Source organism: Pleurodeles waltl, chromosome 3_1 (genome assembly GCF_031143425.1).
Source record: "Pleurodeles waltl isolate 20211129_DDA chromosome 3_1, aPleWal1.hap1.20221129, whole genome shotgun sequence".
Lineage (NCBI taxonomy): Eukaryota > Metazoa > Chordata > Amphibia > Caudata > Salamandridae > Pleurodeles > Pleurodeles waltl.
The window spans coordinates 1141817972-1141838935 of NC_090440.1; the positions used below are offsets into that span (position 1 = coordinate 1141817972).

The 20964-nt window shown below is 45.6% G+C and overlaps 1 protein-coding gene across 2 annotated transcripts in view; it reads right to left on the minus strand.

Moving 5' to 3' along the window:
* Positions 1–20964, minus strand: part of GLB1L2 (galactosidase beta 1 like 2) — a 746782-nt gene that overhangs the window by 471143 nt on the left and 254675 nt on the right. For both annotated transcript variants that reach the window (XM_069224446.1, XM_069224447.1), the window contains exon 7: positions 10603–10684. In XM_069224446.1, the coding sequence (XP_069080547.1) occupies positions 10603–10684 (82 nt within the window). The remainder of the gene's footprint in view (positions 1–10602; positions 10685–20964) is intronic.

The following is a 20964-nucleotide window of genomic DNA, read 5'->3' on the forward strand; positions in this document are numbered from 1 at the left end:
AACCCCCCCCCCAAACGAAGGACAATAAGACTAGCCATTACCTGATGAGTCTTCATTGTCTAAGTGGAAATATCTGGAGAGTCCATCTGCATTGGAGTGGCTACTCCCAGGTCTATGTTCCACTGTATAGTCCATTCCCTGTAGGGATATGGACCACCTCAACAATTTAGGATTTTCACCTTTCATTTGTTTTAGCCAAAGTAGAGGTTTGTGGTCTGTCTGAACAATGAAGTGAGTGCCAAACAGGTATGGCCTCAACTTCTTCAGAGCCCAGACCACAGCAAAGGCCTCCCTCTCAATGGCAGACCAACGCTTTTCTCTAGGGGTCAACCTTCTACTAATAAAAGCAACAGGTTGATCCTGGCCCTCAGAATTAAGTTGTGATAGGACTGCCCCTACTCCTAATTCAGATGCATCAGTTTGGACATAGAATTTTTTAGAGTAACAAGGGCTTTTCAGGACAGGTGCAGAGCACATGGCCTGCTTCAGCTCCTCAAAAGCTTTCTGACAGTTTGCTGTCCATAATACCTTTTTAGGCATTTTCTTGGATGTGAGGTCATTAAGAGGGGCTGCAATGGAGCCATAGTTCTTAATGAACCTCCTGTAATACCCAGTGAGGCCTAGGAAGGCTCTCACCTGAGTCTGAGTGGTAGGGGGAACCCAATCAATAATAGTTTGGATTTTCCCCTGAAGTGGTGCAATCTGTTCCCCACCAACAAGGTGTCCCAGATAAACCACCTTACCCTGCCCTATCTGGCACTTTGAAGCCTTGATAGTGAGGCCTGCCTTTTGCAGAGCCTCTAAAACTTTCCAAAGGTGGACCAGGTGATCATCCCAGCTGGAGCTAAAGACAGCTATATCATCCAAATATGCTGCACTGAAAGCTTCCAGCCCTTGCAGGACTGTGTTCACCAACCTCTGAAAAGTGGCAGGTGCATTTTTCAAACCAAAAGGCATTACAGTAAACTGGTAATGTCCTCCAATGGTAGAAAATGCAGTCTTAGGTTTAGCATCTTCTGACAATTTGATCTGCCAATACCCTGCAGTCAAATCAAAAGTGCTTAGATACTTGGCAGATGCCAGTGTATCTATAAGCTCATCTGCCCTGGGTATAGGGTGAGCATCAGTTTTGGTTACCAAGTTGAGACCTCTATAGTCTACACAAAACCTCATTTCCTTCTTTCCATCTTTAGAATTGGGTTTTGGTACCAGTACCACAGGAGAAGCCCATGGACTGTCAGAGTGCTCAACCACTCCTAGTTCCAACATTTTCTGAACTTCTTGCTTTATGCAGTCCCTGACATGGTCAGGCTGCCTATAGATCTTACTTTTGACAGGTAAACTGTCTCCAGTATCTATAGTGTGCTCACACCAAGAAGTGGTGCCTGGCACAATGGAGAAGAGTTCTGAAAATTGTCCTAGGAGATTTATGCAATTATCTTTCTGCTCAGCAGTAAGACAATCAGCCAAAACTACACCTTCCACAAGAGCATCTTGTTCTGTGGAAGAGAAGAGATCAGGTAGAGGATCACTGTCTTCTTCCTGTCCCTCATCTGTTGCCATGAGCAGGGTGAGATCAGCCCTGTCATAGTAGGGTTTCAGGCGGTTGACATGGAGCACCCTAAGGGGACTCCTGGCAGTGCCTAAGTCAACCAAGTAGGTGACTTCACCCTTCTTTTCAACAATTGTGTGGGGTCCACTCCATTTATCTTGGAGTGCTCTTGGGGCCACAGGCTCCAAGACCCACACTTTCTGCCCTGGTTGGTACTGAACCAAAACAGCCTTCTGATCATGCCATTGCTTCTGGAGCTCTTGGCTGGCCTGAAGGTTTTTACTGGCCTTTTTCATGTACTCAGCCATCCTTGATCTGAGGCCAAGTACATAATCCACAATATCCTGTTTAGGAGCTTTTAAAGGTTGTTCCCAACCCTCCTTTACAAGTGTGAGTGGACCCCTAACAGGGTGTCCAAAAAGAAGTTCAAAGGGGCTGAAGCCCACTCCTTTCTGGGGTACCTCCCTGTAGGCAAAAAGGAGGCATGGTAGAAGGATATCCCATCTCCTGCGGAGTTTTTCAGGGAGTCCCATAATCATGCCTTTGAGAGTTTTATTAAATCTCTCCACCAGTCCATTTGTTTGTGGATGATAGGGTGTTGTGAACTTGTAAGATACACCACACTCCTTCCACATGGCCTTTAAGTATGCAGACATGAAATTGCTTCCTCTGTCTGATACTACTTCCTTTGGGAAGCCCACCCTGGAAAATATTCCCAGGAGGGCCTTTGCCACTGCAGGAGCTGTAGTGGTCCTTAAAGGAATTGCTTCAGGATATCTTGTGGCATGGTCCACTACCACTAAGATAAACCTATTGCCTGAAGCAGTAGGAGGGTCAAGGGGGCCAACTATGTCAACCCCTACCCTTTCAAAGGGAACCCCAACCACAGGCAGTGGGATAAGGGGTGCCTTTGGAGTGCCACCTGTCTTGCCACTGGCTTGACAGGTTTCACAGGACTTACAAAATTCCTTTGTGTCCTCAGACATCCTAGGCCAATGAAACAATGGTACCAATCTGTCCCAAGTTTTCATTTGACCCAGGTGCCCAGCTAAGGGAATGTCATGTGCCAGTGTTAGGAGGAACTTTCTGTACTCCTGAGGAATCACTAATCTCCTGGCAGCTCCAGGTTTAGGATCCCTATGCTCAGTGTACAAGAGGTTGTCCTCCCAGTAAACTCTGTGAGAGTCACTGACATCCCCATTAGCCTGTTTGACAGCTTGCTGTCTGAGACCCTCTAATGTGGGACAGGTTTGCTGTGCCACACTCAGCTCCTCTCTGGCAGGCCCCCCTTCACCCAAAAGCTCAGCAGTGTCTGCTTCCAGCTCCTCTGGTGTAGGTTCTGCACAGGGAGGGAATTCTTCTTCCTCAGAATTAGAATCCACTGTAGAGGGAGGGATAGTAGGAAGTGGTTTGCTTCTACTAGCCCTAGCTTTAGGGAGCACTTGGTCCATTGTTCCAGGATCCAAGCTTCCCTGTCCTTTTTGCTTTTTGGCCTGAGCCCTTGTCAAAGCAAAAATATGCCCTGGAATGCCCAGCATTGCTGCATGGGCCTCCAACTCCACATCTGACCAAGCTGATGTCTCCAAATCATTCCCTAATAGACAGTCTACAGGTAAATCTGAAGCTACCACAACTTTCTTTGGACCAGTTACCCCCCCCCAGTTGAGATTTACAACAGCCATGTGGTGGCTTTGTGTTATGTTGTGAGCATCGGTTACTTGGTACTGGTGTCCAAGTATGTGTTGTTCAGGGTGCACCAGTTTCTCAATCACCATTGTGACACTGGCACCTGTGTCCCTGTAGGCCTGGACCTCAACACCATTTATTAAGGTTAGTTGCTTGTACTTCTCCAAGTTATGGGGGCAAGCAACCAAAGTGGCTAAGTCAATAGCCCCTTCAGAGACTAAAGTAGCCTCTGTGGTCTCCCTAATTAGACCAACCCCAACTAAATTACCAAAAGTGAGCCCAGCTACTCCCTTGGATTGGCTATTAGTAGGTTTGCTCCCACCACCACTGCTATTAGTAGGGACACTAGGTGTAGCAGTAGGGGTTGTAGTGGTAGGAGCTGTGGTGCCTTTCTTTGGACAACTGGGATCTGTTGTCCAATGGCCTTTTATTTTACATAAATAGCACCATGGTTTATTTTCCTTGTTCTGATTAAAGGAGGATTTGGACCCACCACCCCCACCAGAGTGTTTTTGTGGGCCTGATGAAGACTCATTTTTAGATTTGTCCCCACCCTTGTCAGAAGACTTACCATCCTTCTTTTTGTTGCCATCTTTGTCACCCCCTGTATGAACTTTTCTGTTCACTCTTGTTCTGACCCATTTGTCTGCCTTCTTTCCCAATTCTTGGGGAGAGGTCAGATCAGAGTCCACCAAGTACTGGTGCAACAAATCAGACACACAATTATTAAGAATATGCTCTCTCAGGATCAAGTTATACAGGCTGTCATAATCAGTAACTTTACTGCCATGTAACCACCCCTCCAAGGCCTTCACTGCCTGGTCAATGAAATCAACCCAGTCTTGTGAAGACTCCTTTTTGGTCTCTCTGAACTTTATCCTGTACTGTTCAGTGGTTAAGCCATAACCATCCAGGAGTGCATTCTTAAGAACTTGGAAATTATTGGCATCATTTTCTTTCACTGTAAGGAGCCTATCCCTACCTTTTCCACTAAATGATAGCCATAGGATAGCAGTCCACTGCTTTTGAGGGACATCCTGTACAGCACAGGCCCTCTCAAGTGCAGCAAACCACTTGTTAATGTCATCCCCCTCCTTATAAGGGGGAACTATCTTGTGCAGATTCCTGGAATCATGCTCTTTTGCAGGATGACTATGGGGAATACTGCTGCTGCCACCATGGGTTTCTAAACCCAACTTCTGTCTTTCCCTCTCTACTTCTAAAGACGGTCTATCCAAATCCAGCTGTTGCTTCTTGAGCTTCAGTCTGGTTTGTTCCACTCTCAATCTATTGAGCTCCCTTTCTAACAATCTGTCATCAGGGTGGGTGGGAGGGACATTTCTAGATACAGAGGTATGATGGGAATGAACAGAAGGAGACCTGTCCCTTACAGAGGGCACCCTAACAGCTTGGCTACCAGTATAATGTGAGAGCACACCATTAGTATGGTGTGATTCAACCTCTGTACCAACTATGCTAGACTGTCTAGTAATGGGCAGGCTGAGAAGTTTCTTTCCTGAACCTTTTCCTGGGGGAGTCCCTGGATCAGATTGAGAACCATTAGCTACTTTTTCTACAGATTGGGCACTTATGGCCTTATCCTGTACTCTAAGCATATTAATTAACAGTTCTAAAGAAGGATTCTTCCCTACACTCAAACCTCTCTCTATGCAGAGACTCCTTGCTCCTTTCCAGCTAAGGTGATCATATGCAAGTTTGGACAGTTCAACAATTTTTCCTGTGCCAGACATTTTTTAGAGAGAGTTAAAGTGATAGAAAAAGAGAAAAACGTTTTCAGAACTTTTTGGAAAGACAGAAAAAACTTTTTAAACTTTTAAGAACTTTTTGAAAGTTTAGAAGTACTTTTCAGCACTTAGAAAAGATTGAAAAGAGGAAATGCAAAACGTTTTGGCTATGTGTATATACACTGACCTTGTTTTGTATATTTTTTCTCTTATGAAAAGTACAATGACAAGAGTGGTAAGTAGTCTCAAGCACTTATCCCACCACTGCACAACCAATGTAGGAGGCTGGACTGGCTTGTAGTGAGTACCAAGGGGTACTTGCACCTTGCACCAGGCCCAGTTATCCCTTATTAGTGTATAGGGTGTCTAGCAGCTTAGGCTGATAGATAATGGTAGCTTAGCAGAGCAGCTTAGGCTGAACTAGGAGACGTGTGAAGCTACTACAGTACCACTTAGTGTCATATGCACAATATCATAAGAAAACACAATACACAGTTATACTAAAAATAAAGGTACTTTATTTTTATGACAATATGCCAAAGTATCTTAGAGTGTACCCTCAGTGAGAGGATAGGAAATATACACAAGATATATATACACAATAGCAAAAATATGCAGTATAGTCTTAGAAAACAGTGCAAACAATGTATAGTTACAATAGGATGCAATGGGGAAACATAGGGATAGGGGCAACACAAACCATATACTCCAAAAGTGGAATGCGAACCACGAATGGACCCCAAACCTATGTGACCTTGTAGAGGGTCGCTGGGACTATTAGAAAATAGTGAGAGTTAGAAAAATAACCCTCCCCAAGACCCTGAAAAGTGAGTGCAAAGTGCATTAAAGTTCCCCTAAGGACAAAATAGTCGTGTTAGAGGGAAAATGCAAGGAAAACACAAATCAGCAATGCAACAACGATGGATTCCTGACTGAGGGTACCTGTGGAACAAGGGGACCAAGTCCAAAAGTCACAAGCAGCTCGGAGATGGGCAGATGCCCAAGAAATGCCAGCGGTTGGTGCAAAGAAGCTCTTACTAGGCTGAAGAACTGTGAATACTGCAGGAACGACAAGGGCTAGAGACTTCCCCTTTGGAGGATGGATCCCCCACGCCTTGGAGAGTCGTGCAGAAGTGTTTTCCCGCCGGATGGACGCCAACAAGCCTTGCTACACGCAAATCGTGCGTTTGGCGTTTTTGGACGCTGCTGGGGCCCAGGAGGGACCAGGAGGTCGCAAATTGGACCTGCAGAGAGAGGGGACGTCGAGCAAGACAAAGAGCCCTCACTGAAGCAGGTAGCACCCGGAGAAGTGCCAGAAACAGGCACTACGAGGATGCGTGAAACGGTGCTCGCCGAAGTTGCACAAAGGAGTCCCACGTCGCCGGAGACCAACTTAGAAAGTCGTGCAATGCAGGTTAGAGTGCCGTGGACCCAGGCTTGGCTGTGCACGAAGGATTTCCGCCGGAAGTGCACAGGGGCCGGAGTAGCTTGCAAAGTCGCGGTTCCCAGCAATGCAGCCCAGCGAGGTGAGGCAAGGACTTACCTCCACCAAACTTGGGCTGAAGAGTCACTGGACTGTGGGGGTCACTTGGACGGTGTCGCTGGATTCGAGGGACCTCGCTCGTCGTGCTGAGAGGAGACCCAAGGGACCGGTAATGCAGCTTTTTGGTGCCTGCGGTTGCAGGGGGAAGATTCCGTCGACCCACGGGAGATTTCTTCGGAGCTTCTGGTGCAGAGAGGAGGCAGACTACCCCCACAGCATGCACAAGCAGGAAAACAGTCGAGAAGGCGGCAGGATCAGCGTTACAGAGTTGCAGTAGTCGTCTTTGCTACTATGTTGCAGGGTTGCAGGCTTCCAGCGCGGTCAGCGGTCGATTCCTTATCAGAAGGTGAAGAGGGAGATGCAGAGGAACTCGGCTGAGCTCATGCATTCGTTATCTAAAGTTTCCCCAGAGACAGAGACCCTAAATAGCCAGAAAAGAGGGTTTGGCTACCTAGGAGAGAGGAAAGGCTACTAACACCTGAAGGAGCCTATCACAAGGAGTCTCTGACGTCACCTGGTGGCACTGGCCACTCAGAGCAGTCCAGTGTGCCAGCAGCACCTCTGTTTCCAAGATGGCAGAGGTCTGGAGCACACTGGAGGAGCTCTGGACACCTCCCAGGGGAGGTGCAGGTCAGGGGAGTGGTCACTCCCCTTTCCTTTGTCCAGTTTCGCGCCAGAGCAGGGGCTAAGGGGTCCCTGAACCGGTGTAGACTGGCTTATGCAGAATTGGGCACATCTGTGCCCAACAAAGCATTTCCAGAGGCTGGGGGAGGCTACTCCTCCCCTGCCTTCACACCATTTTCCAAAGGGAGAGGGTGTCACACCCTCTGTCAGAGGAAGTTCTTTGTTCTGCCATCCTGGGCCAGGCCTGGCTGGACCCCAGGAGGGCAGCTGCCTGTCTGAGGGGTTGGCAGCAGCTGCAGAGAAACCCCAGGAAGGGCAGTCTGGCAGTACCAGGGTCTGTGCTACAGACCACTGGGATCATGGAATTGTACCAACAATGCCAGGATGGCATAGAGGGGGCAATTCCATGATCATAGACATGTTACATGGCCATATTCGGAGTTACCATGGTGAAGCTACATATAGGTAGTGACCTATATGTAGTGCACGCGTGTAATGGTGTCCCCGCACTCACAAAGTTCAGTGAATTGGCTCTGAACAATGTGGGGGCACCTTGGCTAGTGCCAGGGTGCCCTCACACTAAGTAACTTTGCACCTAACCTTTACCAGGTAAAGGTTAGACATATAGGTGACTTATAAGTTACTTAAGTGCAGTGTAAAATGGCTGTGAAATAACGTGGACGTTATTTCACTCAGGCTGCAGTGGCAGGCCTGTGTAAGAATTGTCAGAGCTCCCTATGGGTGGCAAAAGAAATGCTGCAGCCCATAGGGATCTCCTGGAACCCCAATACCCTGGGTACCTCAGTACCATATACTAGGGAATTATAAGGGTGTTCCAGTAAGCCAATGTAAATTGGTAAAAATGGTCACTAGCCTGTCAGTGACAATTTGGAAAGAAATGAGAGAGCATAACCACTGAGGTTCTGATTAGCAGAGCCTCAGTGAGACAGTTAGTTACTACACAGGTAACACATTCAGGCACACTTATGAGCACTGGGGCCCTGGGTTACCAGGGTCCCAGTGACACATACAACTAAAACAACATATATACAGTGAAAAATGGGGGTAACATGCCAGGCAAGATGGTACTTTCCTGCATACTATGCTGTTAAATTAATATATTTTCATTTTTGCTGCTGTGGTGTATGCCAGGAGCTGGCATGTAGGAAATCGCCCCAGAATGCAATGCACAGCCGAGAAACCCGACACATGCAAGGGAAAAAAATGCCATTGGCCAAGGATGCTGCTGTGTCCTCTTCAAGAAGGAAATGTCATATGGCATGGAGCTGGTTGCGAAAACTGCTGCTGTACAACCTGTGTTTGGGAATAAGGTAAGGCGAAACTCTTTACAATAGCTGGGTGTTGCTATGTCCCATATGAAATTAACTGGGACACCACTGATGCCTGTATTTTGCTGCAATATGGTGGTTGACATAAATCATTAACCAGGTCACTGACAACAGTATTTGCACAGAAAACATGCTAAAGAAAGGAGTTGTCAGCGATTGAGAAGCATTCGATGAAGTTGTCAATAAAGTCATATTCAAAAGAGGAAAAGCCAAAGAGATGCTCTCCTCTGCTGGGAATCTCTAAACAATTATTGATGCACTCATTGCTGTCTGAAGTCTCCTCTTAAATATAATCATCAGTGAGGAATCTACTAATGGTGTTACTATTTTGCTTTGAGTCAATGGGATCACTGGTTGCAGAAGCACTGAAGGAAAACTGCTGTCCGTCCAGGAATCTCGGTACATACCAGGATGCAGACAACAAAGTCAATTGTCAGCTTTGTCAGGCAGGTCACCATCAATGGTTTTGCCTCCTTTGCAGCTGAGGAGGTGCCTCCTGTCTATAATCATTTAGGTGGGAAAGCTAACAGGGCATTAAGGAGCTGGGTTATAGTGCCTTTTATGCAACTGCTCTGATGGTTTTCATGATTTTCGGTTGAGGACTGATGACTTTCCTTTTTTGAGACAGAAAGAGGCTCCTATGAGGAAAACTAACCCTACTTTTTGTTTCGGTCTCCTGGAAGTGCATGGACAATCACTACACAGGGAATGGATCCCTGAAGAATGGGTAACCCCACTTGGTTGAAACTTTCTTTCTGTTCTAAAGATAACAAGCCTGAAGATACAGGGTCAGCCTCCTTTACCTGTCCTTTAGTGCCCTTTCAGGATACATGCAGTACAGAGACTGTACATATAGTAATAAAAAGTTTTTCTTTGCCCCAGATGGTACAAACATTAAACAAAGAAGTAATTTAAGTGGGTGTACATAAAGATGTTTTTCAATGCCCGTCACGATCAGGAAAAATGGTGGTAAGGGGCCTTGTTTTTTGTATTTTCATGAAGAAAATTCTGCTTTTTTTTAAATAAAAAAATGTAACTTTGCGGAAGGCTCTGTCATGTTTCACAGTGCAGTCCGGCAAAGTTCAAATGCATTGACAGGACCCAACCTCACGGCAGTTTCTGTGAATGCTTGAAATGTCCACTGATAAGTGTTTCAAAATTTGCTGGTCTTTATTTCAGTCAGGGCAACGGAGAAATTTACTCCACCGCCCTGGCCGAGCTGAATAATGACATATAAAGAAGGCCCAGAGTTAACTGTATAATTTGTTGGGCTTGTCCTTCCAGTCACAATTGTGGTTGTGATATACAATAACATTTTCTTTCTCTTTATTTTGAGCAGCAGTGGCCGCCATAAATGTCAAGGGGGGGTGGGGGGAACCAACGGGGACGAGAGAAACAAAAAAAAAAAAACTTAACTTTCCCGCCATCTCCTGCTGCCTCGTTCATCGCTTCTTTTCTTGTGGTGTCCCAACAATTGCTGGGAAACCATCACAGGCTCCCCAGCAATCCTACCACTGCTTTCATGCTAAACCTAGCATGAAAGCAGCACCAGGATTGGTGTGAGTGACTCGGACTGCCGCTCAGACACTGCCCTGGGGTCTGTGCAGTTTCTCCAGCCTGGATGTTCAACACAGCTGGGCTGGAGAAACCTAAGTGCGCATAAGTGTTTGGCCGGCCTAAGACAGTCAGCTAAACACACATGCGCACCTAGGTGCACTCTCTCCTCCTCCCCCCTCCTGTGACCCAGGCCCGGCCGTCCCCTCCCTGCACTGCTGGCTGAGCCAGCAGATGAAAAATAAAACGATAGTCAACTATCGTTTTATTTTTCATCTCCTGGCTCTTGGCCAGGGGTGCGACGCTCCCGAGTTTGTGTTGTGTTCTATAGTCGATCTGACAAAGGCAATGCTTAAGTAAATTGACGGTAGAGCAGCATGCTTTGTTTGTAATCCACAGTCACTACAGGAGAAACAAGTGCATACCACTGATATTAACACACGGACCTCTCAATGAACCAGCACTGAAAATCACCGTGTGGGGGAAGGCACTTAGAACGAGATTACAGTCACACACTTGAGAAAGTAAAAACATATACAAGCAACATACCTCCTTCGAGACTCCCAGAACTCAGGCCATCCTTGTTATCACTAGTCATCAGCATCTCCACGATCCCCCGCTTCAAGAGTGCCTGTCAGGTGCAAGAAAAATGGAAACAGTTTTAAGAATTAAATTAGAAATTCGAGACCGCGAAACCCCAGCGGTGGAGCCATCGTGATGCAGCTAGCTATCCAGTGACATTGTACGAAAGATGTCTTCCATTACAAATTGGCAAGGGGAGATAATAACATAATTCAAGTATTATACAGTTGGTACTGGCAAAGATTCTGTAATTGCTTAAATGAAGAACCTAACCCTATAAGAGTGAACAGGATTCAGAGTAGTGCTTCATGACACCTAGCTCTCGTACATGTGTATGTCTCTGTGTAGGAACACCTTTCAGAAATATGCCAGTAGAAGAAAAATGTTGCAAAATGATCAGAAGGTGGCAGCATTCCCTCAGCTGATATAGCCAGTACTAGAGCTCTGGTGAGCTTGACGTCACTCTCGAAGCTGCCCTGGCAGCACGTGGAACCGAACTGCATACGAGGTCTGATCATCGGGCCAGGAGCAGCCGGAGGGTATTGGACAGGATATACAGGGAGAACCAGGCAGTTCTGAACACCACTACATACCTATGTTTCTTTGTGAGCAGAAGTTACTCTCCAAATATATGTTGATTAAGCAGTCAAGATTTACTCCAAGTGGGAGTAGTAGGTCTTGAACTCCAATATAGTATGGCTTAGCAGTAACAAAAAAGGTGCTTATCTGCAACAATAGTTCTGCATCAAGGGTTTGTTCATTAAAATGCTAGATTCTGAATATTTCCACCCATGCGCAGGATTCCAGAGCACACTTAAAAAAGAAGAGGATAGACTCTTCAAATAAATAATAATGCCTATATAATACAACATTTGCTCTCCATTTTTATCTTTTAAAACAAGCACACAATCACAATCTCAAGAAAAAATTGAATATTAATGATAAGTTTAAGACATAAATCAGCCCTGCTGGCCAAAAAACCTTTTCTATTTTCACCATTTTAAAAAGGGAATCGAGAGGCAAATGCTACCTTTGCCATGCAGCATGACAAAACGAATAAAGTAGTGTATAATGCAGCATGACACAGAGGATAATGTAGTGTATCTTTAACGCTGCCCTGGATCTCCCGCGCCACGGCATGCAGCACAGTGACAGTGAACCTCATTAAGAGTGGGTGGAAGTCGAGGAGTTTCGCTTCGTGGGATTCTGCAGAGTTACAGAAAAACTCTGAGATTCCGCAGAATTCAGCCAACGACCAGAAAGTATGCAGTTTGTGCTGCAATTTAGTGCCAGTAGCGCAAGCAGCGATGAAAAGCAGCGCGTACTGCACCATGCATTGCGCAAGAGCACACAGCCATTCCAGTTGGTTTTGCTGCTGCTTGAGTAGAAAGTCCACTCGAATGGCAGCAAATCTACTCAAATGTCAGCCCTCTGACTGCGACTACTCGTGCATGTCGGTGACCACACGCGTTAGAATACTGTGTTAGGGGACAACAAATCTCACTCCTATATTTTAGAGAATCGCAGGAGAAATATTCTGACAAATGATGACTGGCGTAATTTGCCCAGAACTATGCGTTAAAGAGTAACACAGAGTAGCTAAAATTCCACCAATTCTGCGGGCGGAGTGGAATATTTCACCCACTCTTACTCTTAGTTCATTATAACGACTTATTAAAAAAACAAGTTCTTATATTTTTATCTGTGTTTATATTCACATAGTTCAACCAGGGAGGAGAAATAGTTGTTTATCGATTTAATGAGGAATCCTCTGATCAAGAACTAATGTTACCAGTAAGTTACGTTTTGTTCTCCATCAAAGGGTTATCATTGATATTCATGAACACAGAACAGATTAGTAAATTAATCAATTCCCCGAGGTGGTGGCAGATACCAATGGAATCAAAAGAATGGACACACGTTAATACAGGAAGGACAACCTGATAAGCCTGCCCCTTAGAGGGATGAAGTATTCCGAAAACAGTCTTGTTTCCAAGAATTGGTAATATAGATTGAACCTGGTCAAAACTCTCTTCTAGTCTTTCCTTAACTATAAAGAAAATAAAGTCCCTGAAGGAATTTATGCATCCATCCGCTTTCAATGTTTGCAAAAAGATAAAGGTTTGCTACCACAATACAAACTGATTTACCTTAATTTACAAATGAGAATGCAATGTTAGCAATGAGCGTTTGCTTAGAGACTGCCATTCTTTTGCTAAAAGTTGCTTTTATTTTCATTAAATCCATGGGGATGGTTCTGCCTTCCTTGACTGGTGTGCAGGCAGGTGTTCCATTGCGGGCCAGGCAGAGGGGAGACACGCTGCCTGCGCGGCTAAGGGTCATAGCAAGCCAGTATAGTGAGGGGTGGGAGAGCATTACGACAAGCTTCCCTAACCTATTGGGGCCATCTTACCTGCCAGACTTGGAGAGCTGGTGGACAAAACGTTATAGGATGGTGTGGGAGGGGGGTGGGGCGGTTGGTTATAGCAACACCGCCTCCCAGGCTAGGTGTCTAGGCAGCCCAGTACTTTGGGGATAAGGGCTCACTGTGCACCACATTACTTTGTGAGAGGACATTGATTATTGATAATATTAATAATCTCCATTGTAGAGTGAATAATTAAAACGATATTTATGGTAGAAACCTTCCTGGAATAAATCATACTTCACCTTTAATTCTAAAAACTCAGTGTTGGCAATCAAAAATATTCATACATACAACATCCATCTAATAATGCAAACCTCCTCAAACAAAGATGGGCCTCCAAACAGCAGCTGAAACAAAAATTAGTCTTAGCAGCTGTGTGCAAAATACTTGAATGCTTAAACTGCGCAGAAGGCATGCATTAATCCAAAAGGCCCTCTCAATAGCTTCTTTATCTATAATATTGAAATGACTACAAACTACCCACTCCACATGCAAGAATGTACAAAATATCATGTGTTATTCAGGTATCTTAAATATCATTCTACATGAATTTTGCCACAAGCTTCACAAAGAGCCTGATTAGACATTCAGATTACCCCGATCCCCAACTGATCCTCTCCCTGTCCGACAACTCTGTGAAGGCCAAGAGAAATTTCCACGATGGAATTAGAGCAGTCACCACTTGGATGGAAGCCAGCTAAATCAAACTCAACTCTGACAAGACAGAGATCCCCTAAATCAGTGCCACCCATTCTGCCTGGAATGACTCCTGGTGGGCCACTGCACTGGGCAAACAACTCAGCCCCCACAGACCATGCACACAATCTAGGCATCATACTGGACTCCTCACTATCCATGACCAACCAAGTCAACCCGGTCTCTTCGTCATACTTCCACACCCTACAAATCCTTTGAAAGATCTTAAAGTAGATCCCCTCCGACACAAGGAAGACAGTCACCCATGCACTTGTCACTAGCAAACTGGACTAAGGCAATGCACTCTGTGCAGACATCACCAAGAAATTGCAATCAACACTACAAAGAATCCAGAATGCAGCAACCAGGTTCATCCTGGACATCCCCTGAAGTAGCCACATCTCCTCCCACCTCAGAGACCCACACTGGCTGCCAGTCAACAAGGGCATCACATACAAACTCCTGATCCACACCTACAAAGCACTACAGAATATAGGAACAGCATACCTCAACCATCGCCTTGCCTTCTACGTACCCATCAGACAATTCAGTTCGGCACAGCTCACCCTTGCAGACGTTCCCAAGATCTGGAAAAGCACAGGAGGCGGAAGATCCTTCTCCTACCTCGCAGCCCGGACATGGAACACGCTACCTCTCAAATTTAGTCAGACAGCACCACTCAAGCAGTTCAGGAAAGACCTCAGGACCTGGCTTTTCGATTGAGCAGCACGCCCACAAACATCGCCTTGAGACCCTACAGGTGATTAGCCGTGCTTTAGCCACACTTTTGAAATTATTGATTTGTTGATTGATTTCGCTCTGCAGACGATACTTATACAATTTCAACAACTTTTATAAACCTACCAAAAGTTTTGCAGTTAACTAATATTTCTGTAACCTCACTGCATGTTCTCACACTAGGTCTACAAAAGGGCAGTTTTAGAAATAATCCCCTTTCATTACTCAGAGTTGGACAGGGACAACAATTGAAATAATTTGTAAGACCTTAAATTGCACAAAATTCACTTAATAAAAGTTGTCTTATTTTTTTCTGGCCAGCCTTGATAAACCTAAACAACCAAAACCTGATTCTCAGAAAATATGTTTCAGTAGACTTTCTTATGGCAGAAGTGAGGTTGCATTTCTGGGTCAGAATAAGAGCCCCTAACAAACCTTAACCTATTGAGGACACAGTAATCAGAATAAAAAGATCTACACAGCACCTCCTTTTTCAGAGTTCTTTTCAGAAGACTATACAGAAACTGCCCAGCGCCCGCCCCATCTTCCAAGGGTTCCAATGACAAAGTGATCTTATTTCTGTTTATTTTCATAACCCATCTCCCGCTCTATACCTACCTCTCCTTCTGACTGTCTCCAGGGATGTCTCCTGTTAGACGCTATGGAATAGTCCAGTGGTTCCCAACCTGTGGTTCGGGGACCCCTGGGTGTCCACAAAGCCTCCACAGGGGGTCCGTCACTGCTTCGAAAATTAAATAATATTAACAGATTAGGTTCCCTAGCTTTCAGTAATGACACAATGGGGGGGGGGGGTGTCCCGGGATTTCAAGAATGATTCAGTGGGGGACCCTGGGTTCCAGTATTGATAAAGTGGGGGTCCACAGAAGTCAAAAGGTTGGGGACCACTGGAATAGTCAATGCAGTAGAAGAACACATTTTTTGTTTTAGATGTATATGCTTTATATGTTAAAGTAATTAATGCACAATATTATTGCCAGTAGAGCAATCAGACCTGGAACCCGTCTGGTGAAGCGTTCCCTTATGCGTCTAATAATGCTCTCAGATGATAACTATTAGGAATGTTTTTCGGTCCCCTCTTATATTTGGGCTGAAGTACAGAGACTAGAGAGATCATAGAAGTGAAATTAGGTTTGGTATGAGTCTGTCAAAAGAGGGATACACAAGGAAAGTGTTTAGAATGGGGTATTTGGGAGATCTCAGTAATAAAATGACGTCTGTGGTGAGCCGAGGAGGGATAGAGGAAAATTGTGCTACACCTAACTATGCTGTCTGGAGTTTATCAAATCATGTGTGTTGCAAAAATAACCTAAAACAGCAATATAGAAGAATAAATATTCGCCTAAACAGATTATATTGACCCAATGTCTAACCAAGCTGATAGCCTGCCCCAAAATGCTTCACTGCCGTAACTAATGGCTAGTAGGACTTTGGCATGGAACTTTTTCAAAAACAGGGTTGAGAAAACAGTGTTTTAGATCACTGCTTAACATGATCACATAGAAAAAAAGCTAAACTGGTTTTGGTTTGTAATTAACACCACAACTCACATAAGACATATAAATTCACTTTTTTCCAATGATTAGATTGTGCACTGCATCTTTACAAAAATACTGTTACATAGGCACAGGGCCTAATCTAATCGTATAGACTGCTTACAAAGATTATTTGATGTATCCTTTAGGACATCTACAGATCATGAGTCACCTCTGTGACTTTTAGGAACCGACTACATAAAGAAGATACTAGAATTTATTAAATATTGAAGTCGATAAGCCTCTATAAAATTTATAGACTCCTAAGTTTAGAGTGACCGTCTATAGATTTATTTAAGGGTTTACTCAGAGCTAATTAGTCTTTTTTCATATATTACTGAAACAATGTTAAGGTCATCTTTTCACATTCATAAACACATTGTGTAGCTTGAAGCAAGTTATAAAACGGATTACTGGCCAGAGATTTTCTCTGACGGATGTTCAGCGAACCTGTGCTTTTGAATTTGAGATTAAACAAACACAGCTCATTCAAACAAACAGGACACTATGGACATCATTATGATATTGGCGGTAAAAACCACCTACCGCCTCGGCGACCGCTGCCAAAAGACCGTCGCTGTGGCTACCAGCCTTCTGCTGTATCATGACCACAGCCGGATTTCCACCACAAGAATGGCAGAAATCCGGCTGTGGCCATGCCGGTGGATGGCGGTAGGTGGCACTGCTTGTGGCAAGCCAGTAGACTGCCGCCGGCCGTATTATGACCCATAATACGGCCTTGCTGTGTTCTGCTGGCGGACACTGCAGGTGGCAGCAGCGCCCCATCCTGTCTCCTGCCGGAGAGCCCCCCTGAACACAGGTAAGTGGGTGCTCCAACAGGGGAGGGGGTTGGGAGGTGTTGTGAGGGGGTGTGTGAATATTTATAGGAGGCTGGCCTGGTTTGTAGTGGGTACCTTGGGTACTTACACCAGGTCCAGTTATCCCTTGTTAGTGAATGTAGTAGTGTTCTAGCAGCTTAGGCTGATATAGGTAGCTATAGCAGAGCAGCTTAGGCTGAACTAGGAGACATGCAAAGCTCATGCAATACCACTTATAGTTACATAGTACTTATACAAAGTAAAGACAATACGCAGTGTTACCAAAAATAAAGGTATTTATTTGAGTGACACAGAACCAAAATTATCTTAGAGGAAATACTCCTTCTGCAGGTAAGTATTATACACAATATATACACTAAACACCAAAATTAGACAAGTAAATAGTCATAGAACAATGCAAACAGTAGGAAATCATATAGAATGGAATTGGAGAAAATAGGTCTAGGGGCAACACAAACCATATACTAAAAAAGTGGAAAGTGAATCACGAATTGCCCCCTAGACAAGTGTAGTGTGTGCAGAATCGCTGGGAGAGTAAGAATACAGTAAAGGTAAGTAAATTACTCCAGAGCCCAGAAAAGCAGGAGTAAAGTACTGACAGTTTCCTTAGGACACACTACACCTCGTTTTTGGGATTTTGCAGCACCCAACCAAGTCTGCAAAGAACAACTGCTGGATTATTGGACCTGAAGACCTTCAAAGGAAAGTCCAGAAGTCGAAAGAAGTTCCAGGAAGGACAGGAGCCTCTTCCAACCCAGAAGAGGGTGCAAAAGAAGAGTGCCGAAATGCACCCTTGGAAGATGCCAGCGGGTTCCTGCGTGATACAAAAGATGTCCCACGGCATGAAGATCATTTCAAAAAGAGGTTTTGTGTTGGAAGGCGCCAACAATCCTTGGCTACGACAAAAGTGTTTTGTTCATCAAAATGGCTCTGGATGGACCTAGGAGGGACCTACGGGGTCGCAACTATGTGTGAGGACGAAGAGGGGGTTCTCAGCACTGTAGAAACCCCTCAGGATGCCAGCCAGCACCCCCAAAAGCAGCAGGATCTGGGTTCAAAGGAGGTGCAAAACGCGGTTGAGGCAGCACAACAAAAGAAGGTCCCACGCCGCCGGAGAACAACTCAACAAATAGAGTGAGTTGAGCTTCTCAGGGTGGAGTGCTGGGGACCTGGCCCAGGCTGTGCACGATGGAATTTTGCAAAGAGTGCACAGAGGCCTCAGGAGGCGAAGAAGACACAATATACAGGGGTACCATCGTTCTCGGGGAAGGCAAGGTCTTACCTCCCCCAAATTGCATCAGCAGGACCTCAGGACAGTCTATGTCGATGATGTCCACCCTCTGTGTCCTTAGGAGCACGCTCGTCGCTGTGAGAGGAGTCCCAGGGTACCGGTCGTAGCCTTGGAAGGTGCCTGCTTGGAGTAGGGGAGTGACTCCGTCACTCCACAGGAGATTTTTTCGGTCCTTCTGGTGCAGGATGGTGACAGGGAGTCCCCAGAGCATACACACTGTGGAAACTGTTGCAGTTGCTCACTTAGAGCTGAGGTTGCGGAAGAAAAGTCTCTCTTGTAGACATTTTGTTGCAGTTACAGCGTTTCTTGGAGCAGGCTGCGATTGATCCGAGGTCAGAGGATGCTGAAGTTGTTGCAGAGGATTCCTAAAGGAAACTTGCAAGCAGAATCTGAAGAGAACCCAGAGGAGAGACCCTAAATAGTCCTGAGAGGGGGATTGGCTAACTTATCAGGTATGGACCTATCAGGAGGGGTCTCTGACGTTACCTGCTGGCACTGGCCACTCAGAGTCCTCCAGAGTGCCCCCACCCCTTGCAAAGCAAGATAGCTGAAGTCTGGGACACACTCACACTGGAGGAGCTCTGGGCACCACCCCTGGGGTGGTGATGGACAGGGGAGTGGTCACTCCCCTTTTCTTTGCCCAGTTTCCCCCCAGAGCAGAGGAGAAAGGGTCCCTGAACAGGTGTAGAGTGGTTTATGCAAGGAGGGCACCAGCTGTGCCCTTCAAAGCATTTCCAGAGCCTGGGGGAGGCTACCCCTCCCCAGCCTGTAACAACTATTTCCAAAGGGGGAGGGTATAACACCCTGCTCTCAGAGGAAATGCTTTGTTCTGCCTTCCTGGGACTGGGCTGCCCAGACCCCAGGAGGGCAGAACCCTGTCTTTGAGGTGGCAGCAGCTGTAGCTGCAGTGCAAGCCTCAGAGAACTACGGGTCTATGGTGGAGCCCACAGGATGCATGGAATTGGCTCCCCAATACCAGATTTGGAATGGGGGGACACTTTCATGATCTTAGACAGGTTACATGGCCATATTCAGAGTTACCATGACGAAACTACATATAGGTATTGACCTATATGTAGTGCACACGTGTAATGGTATCCCCGCACTCACAAAGACTGAGGAAATGGCCCTGAACTATGTGGGGGACCTTTGCTAGTGCAAGGGTGCCCTCACAGCAAGTGAAGGTTAGACATATAGGTGACTTATAAGTTACTTAAGTGCAGTGAAAATGGCTGTAAAATAGTGTGTGCACTATTTCACGCAGGCTTCAATGGCAGTCCCGTGTAAGGGTTTGTCTGAGCTCCCTATGGGTGGCAAAAGAAATGCTGTGCCCATATGGATCTCCTGCAACCCCAATGCCCTGGGTACCTAGGTACTATATACTAGGGACTTATAAGGGGGGTCCAGTGTGCCAATTGAAATAGAGCCTTAGTGACACAGTTAGGCACTACACAGGCATTAACATTAGGCCACAAACTATGAGAACTGGGGTCCTGGCTAGCAGGATCCCAGTGAGACATGCAAAACATACTGGCATGTAGGTTTTTATCTATGAGCACTGGGGTCCTGTCTAGCAGGATCCCAGTGACACAGTAAAAACACACTGACACACACTCACAAACAGGCCAAAAGTGGGGGGAACCATGCTAGAAAGAGGCTACTTTCCTACAATGTTTGTGCATGTGTGTATGCGGGTGTGTGTTTCGTGTAGAATGTTTGTGCATGTATGGAGGTTTGAGTACGTGTATGTTGTGTTCTGTGAATGCATGTCTGAGTGTCTGCATGTATGTATAAAAGTGTGTGTGGATATGCATGCGTGGATGCATGTGGGAATGGGTGTGTGTATGCATGTGTGTGTATGTGAAGGGGGCGTGAAAGTAGGGAGGTTTGGAGAAGAAGGGGGTGTGGGGGGGTATCTGAAGAAGGGGTTGGGGTTGGGGAAGACCCCTATCAGTGACAGGGAATGGATTCCCTGTCACTGATAGTGCTTACCACCATGGTTTTTGTGGTGGTAAAGAAGCAACAGAAACCATGGCGGAAGGCGGTGTCATTATCCCAAAGGCAGTACAGTGAAGGCCGCCGAGCTGGAGATTGATATCTCCAGCCCGGCGGCTGTTACCGCTGTGGCGGTCGGTGTGGTACGGTTTGGCTTCAGCCAAACCACCAATGTCATAATATGATAGAAAGTACCGCCAGCCTGTTGGCAGTAATTTCCACTATATTACAGCCGACTGCCAGGGTCATAATGAGGGGCTTTATCCTTGTAAAAGGATGAAGAATTATGAGAATGAGAATTATCGTAAGATTTTGTGCTTCAAGATTTGAACACTGCTTTAGGATCCTTTCATTCTGAGCAACCATTTCTCCCATTCATATTGTATCACTTCTGCTTCATCTTATGCTTTCCTGGTAACATGATGATATAGGTATAAAAGAATGTGATGGCGTGGATGTGCCTATCATTCTTTTATACCAATGTATTGTCCTCTACCAGAATAGTAGTAAGGGTGTCACTTTGGAACTATTGCTGTACCCTATGAAAAGCCCTGCTGCCAGTAAACACTGTTTTCAGGATTGTGCCAGGCATGAACGCACATCTGTACTTTCCATTGTCCTTCTAGGAGCTATATATGGATTTTTAGGTGGCTCTCAACCCTGGCAGTGCGCTATGATGCTGCAGTTAATCCCTAATCAAGGCATGGATCTCAAGATTTCATATGCCATAAATGTAATGATGATATCAAGACTTTCATGTGACTCTAAAAAGCCTAACAAAGTCAAGGA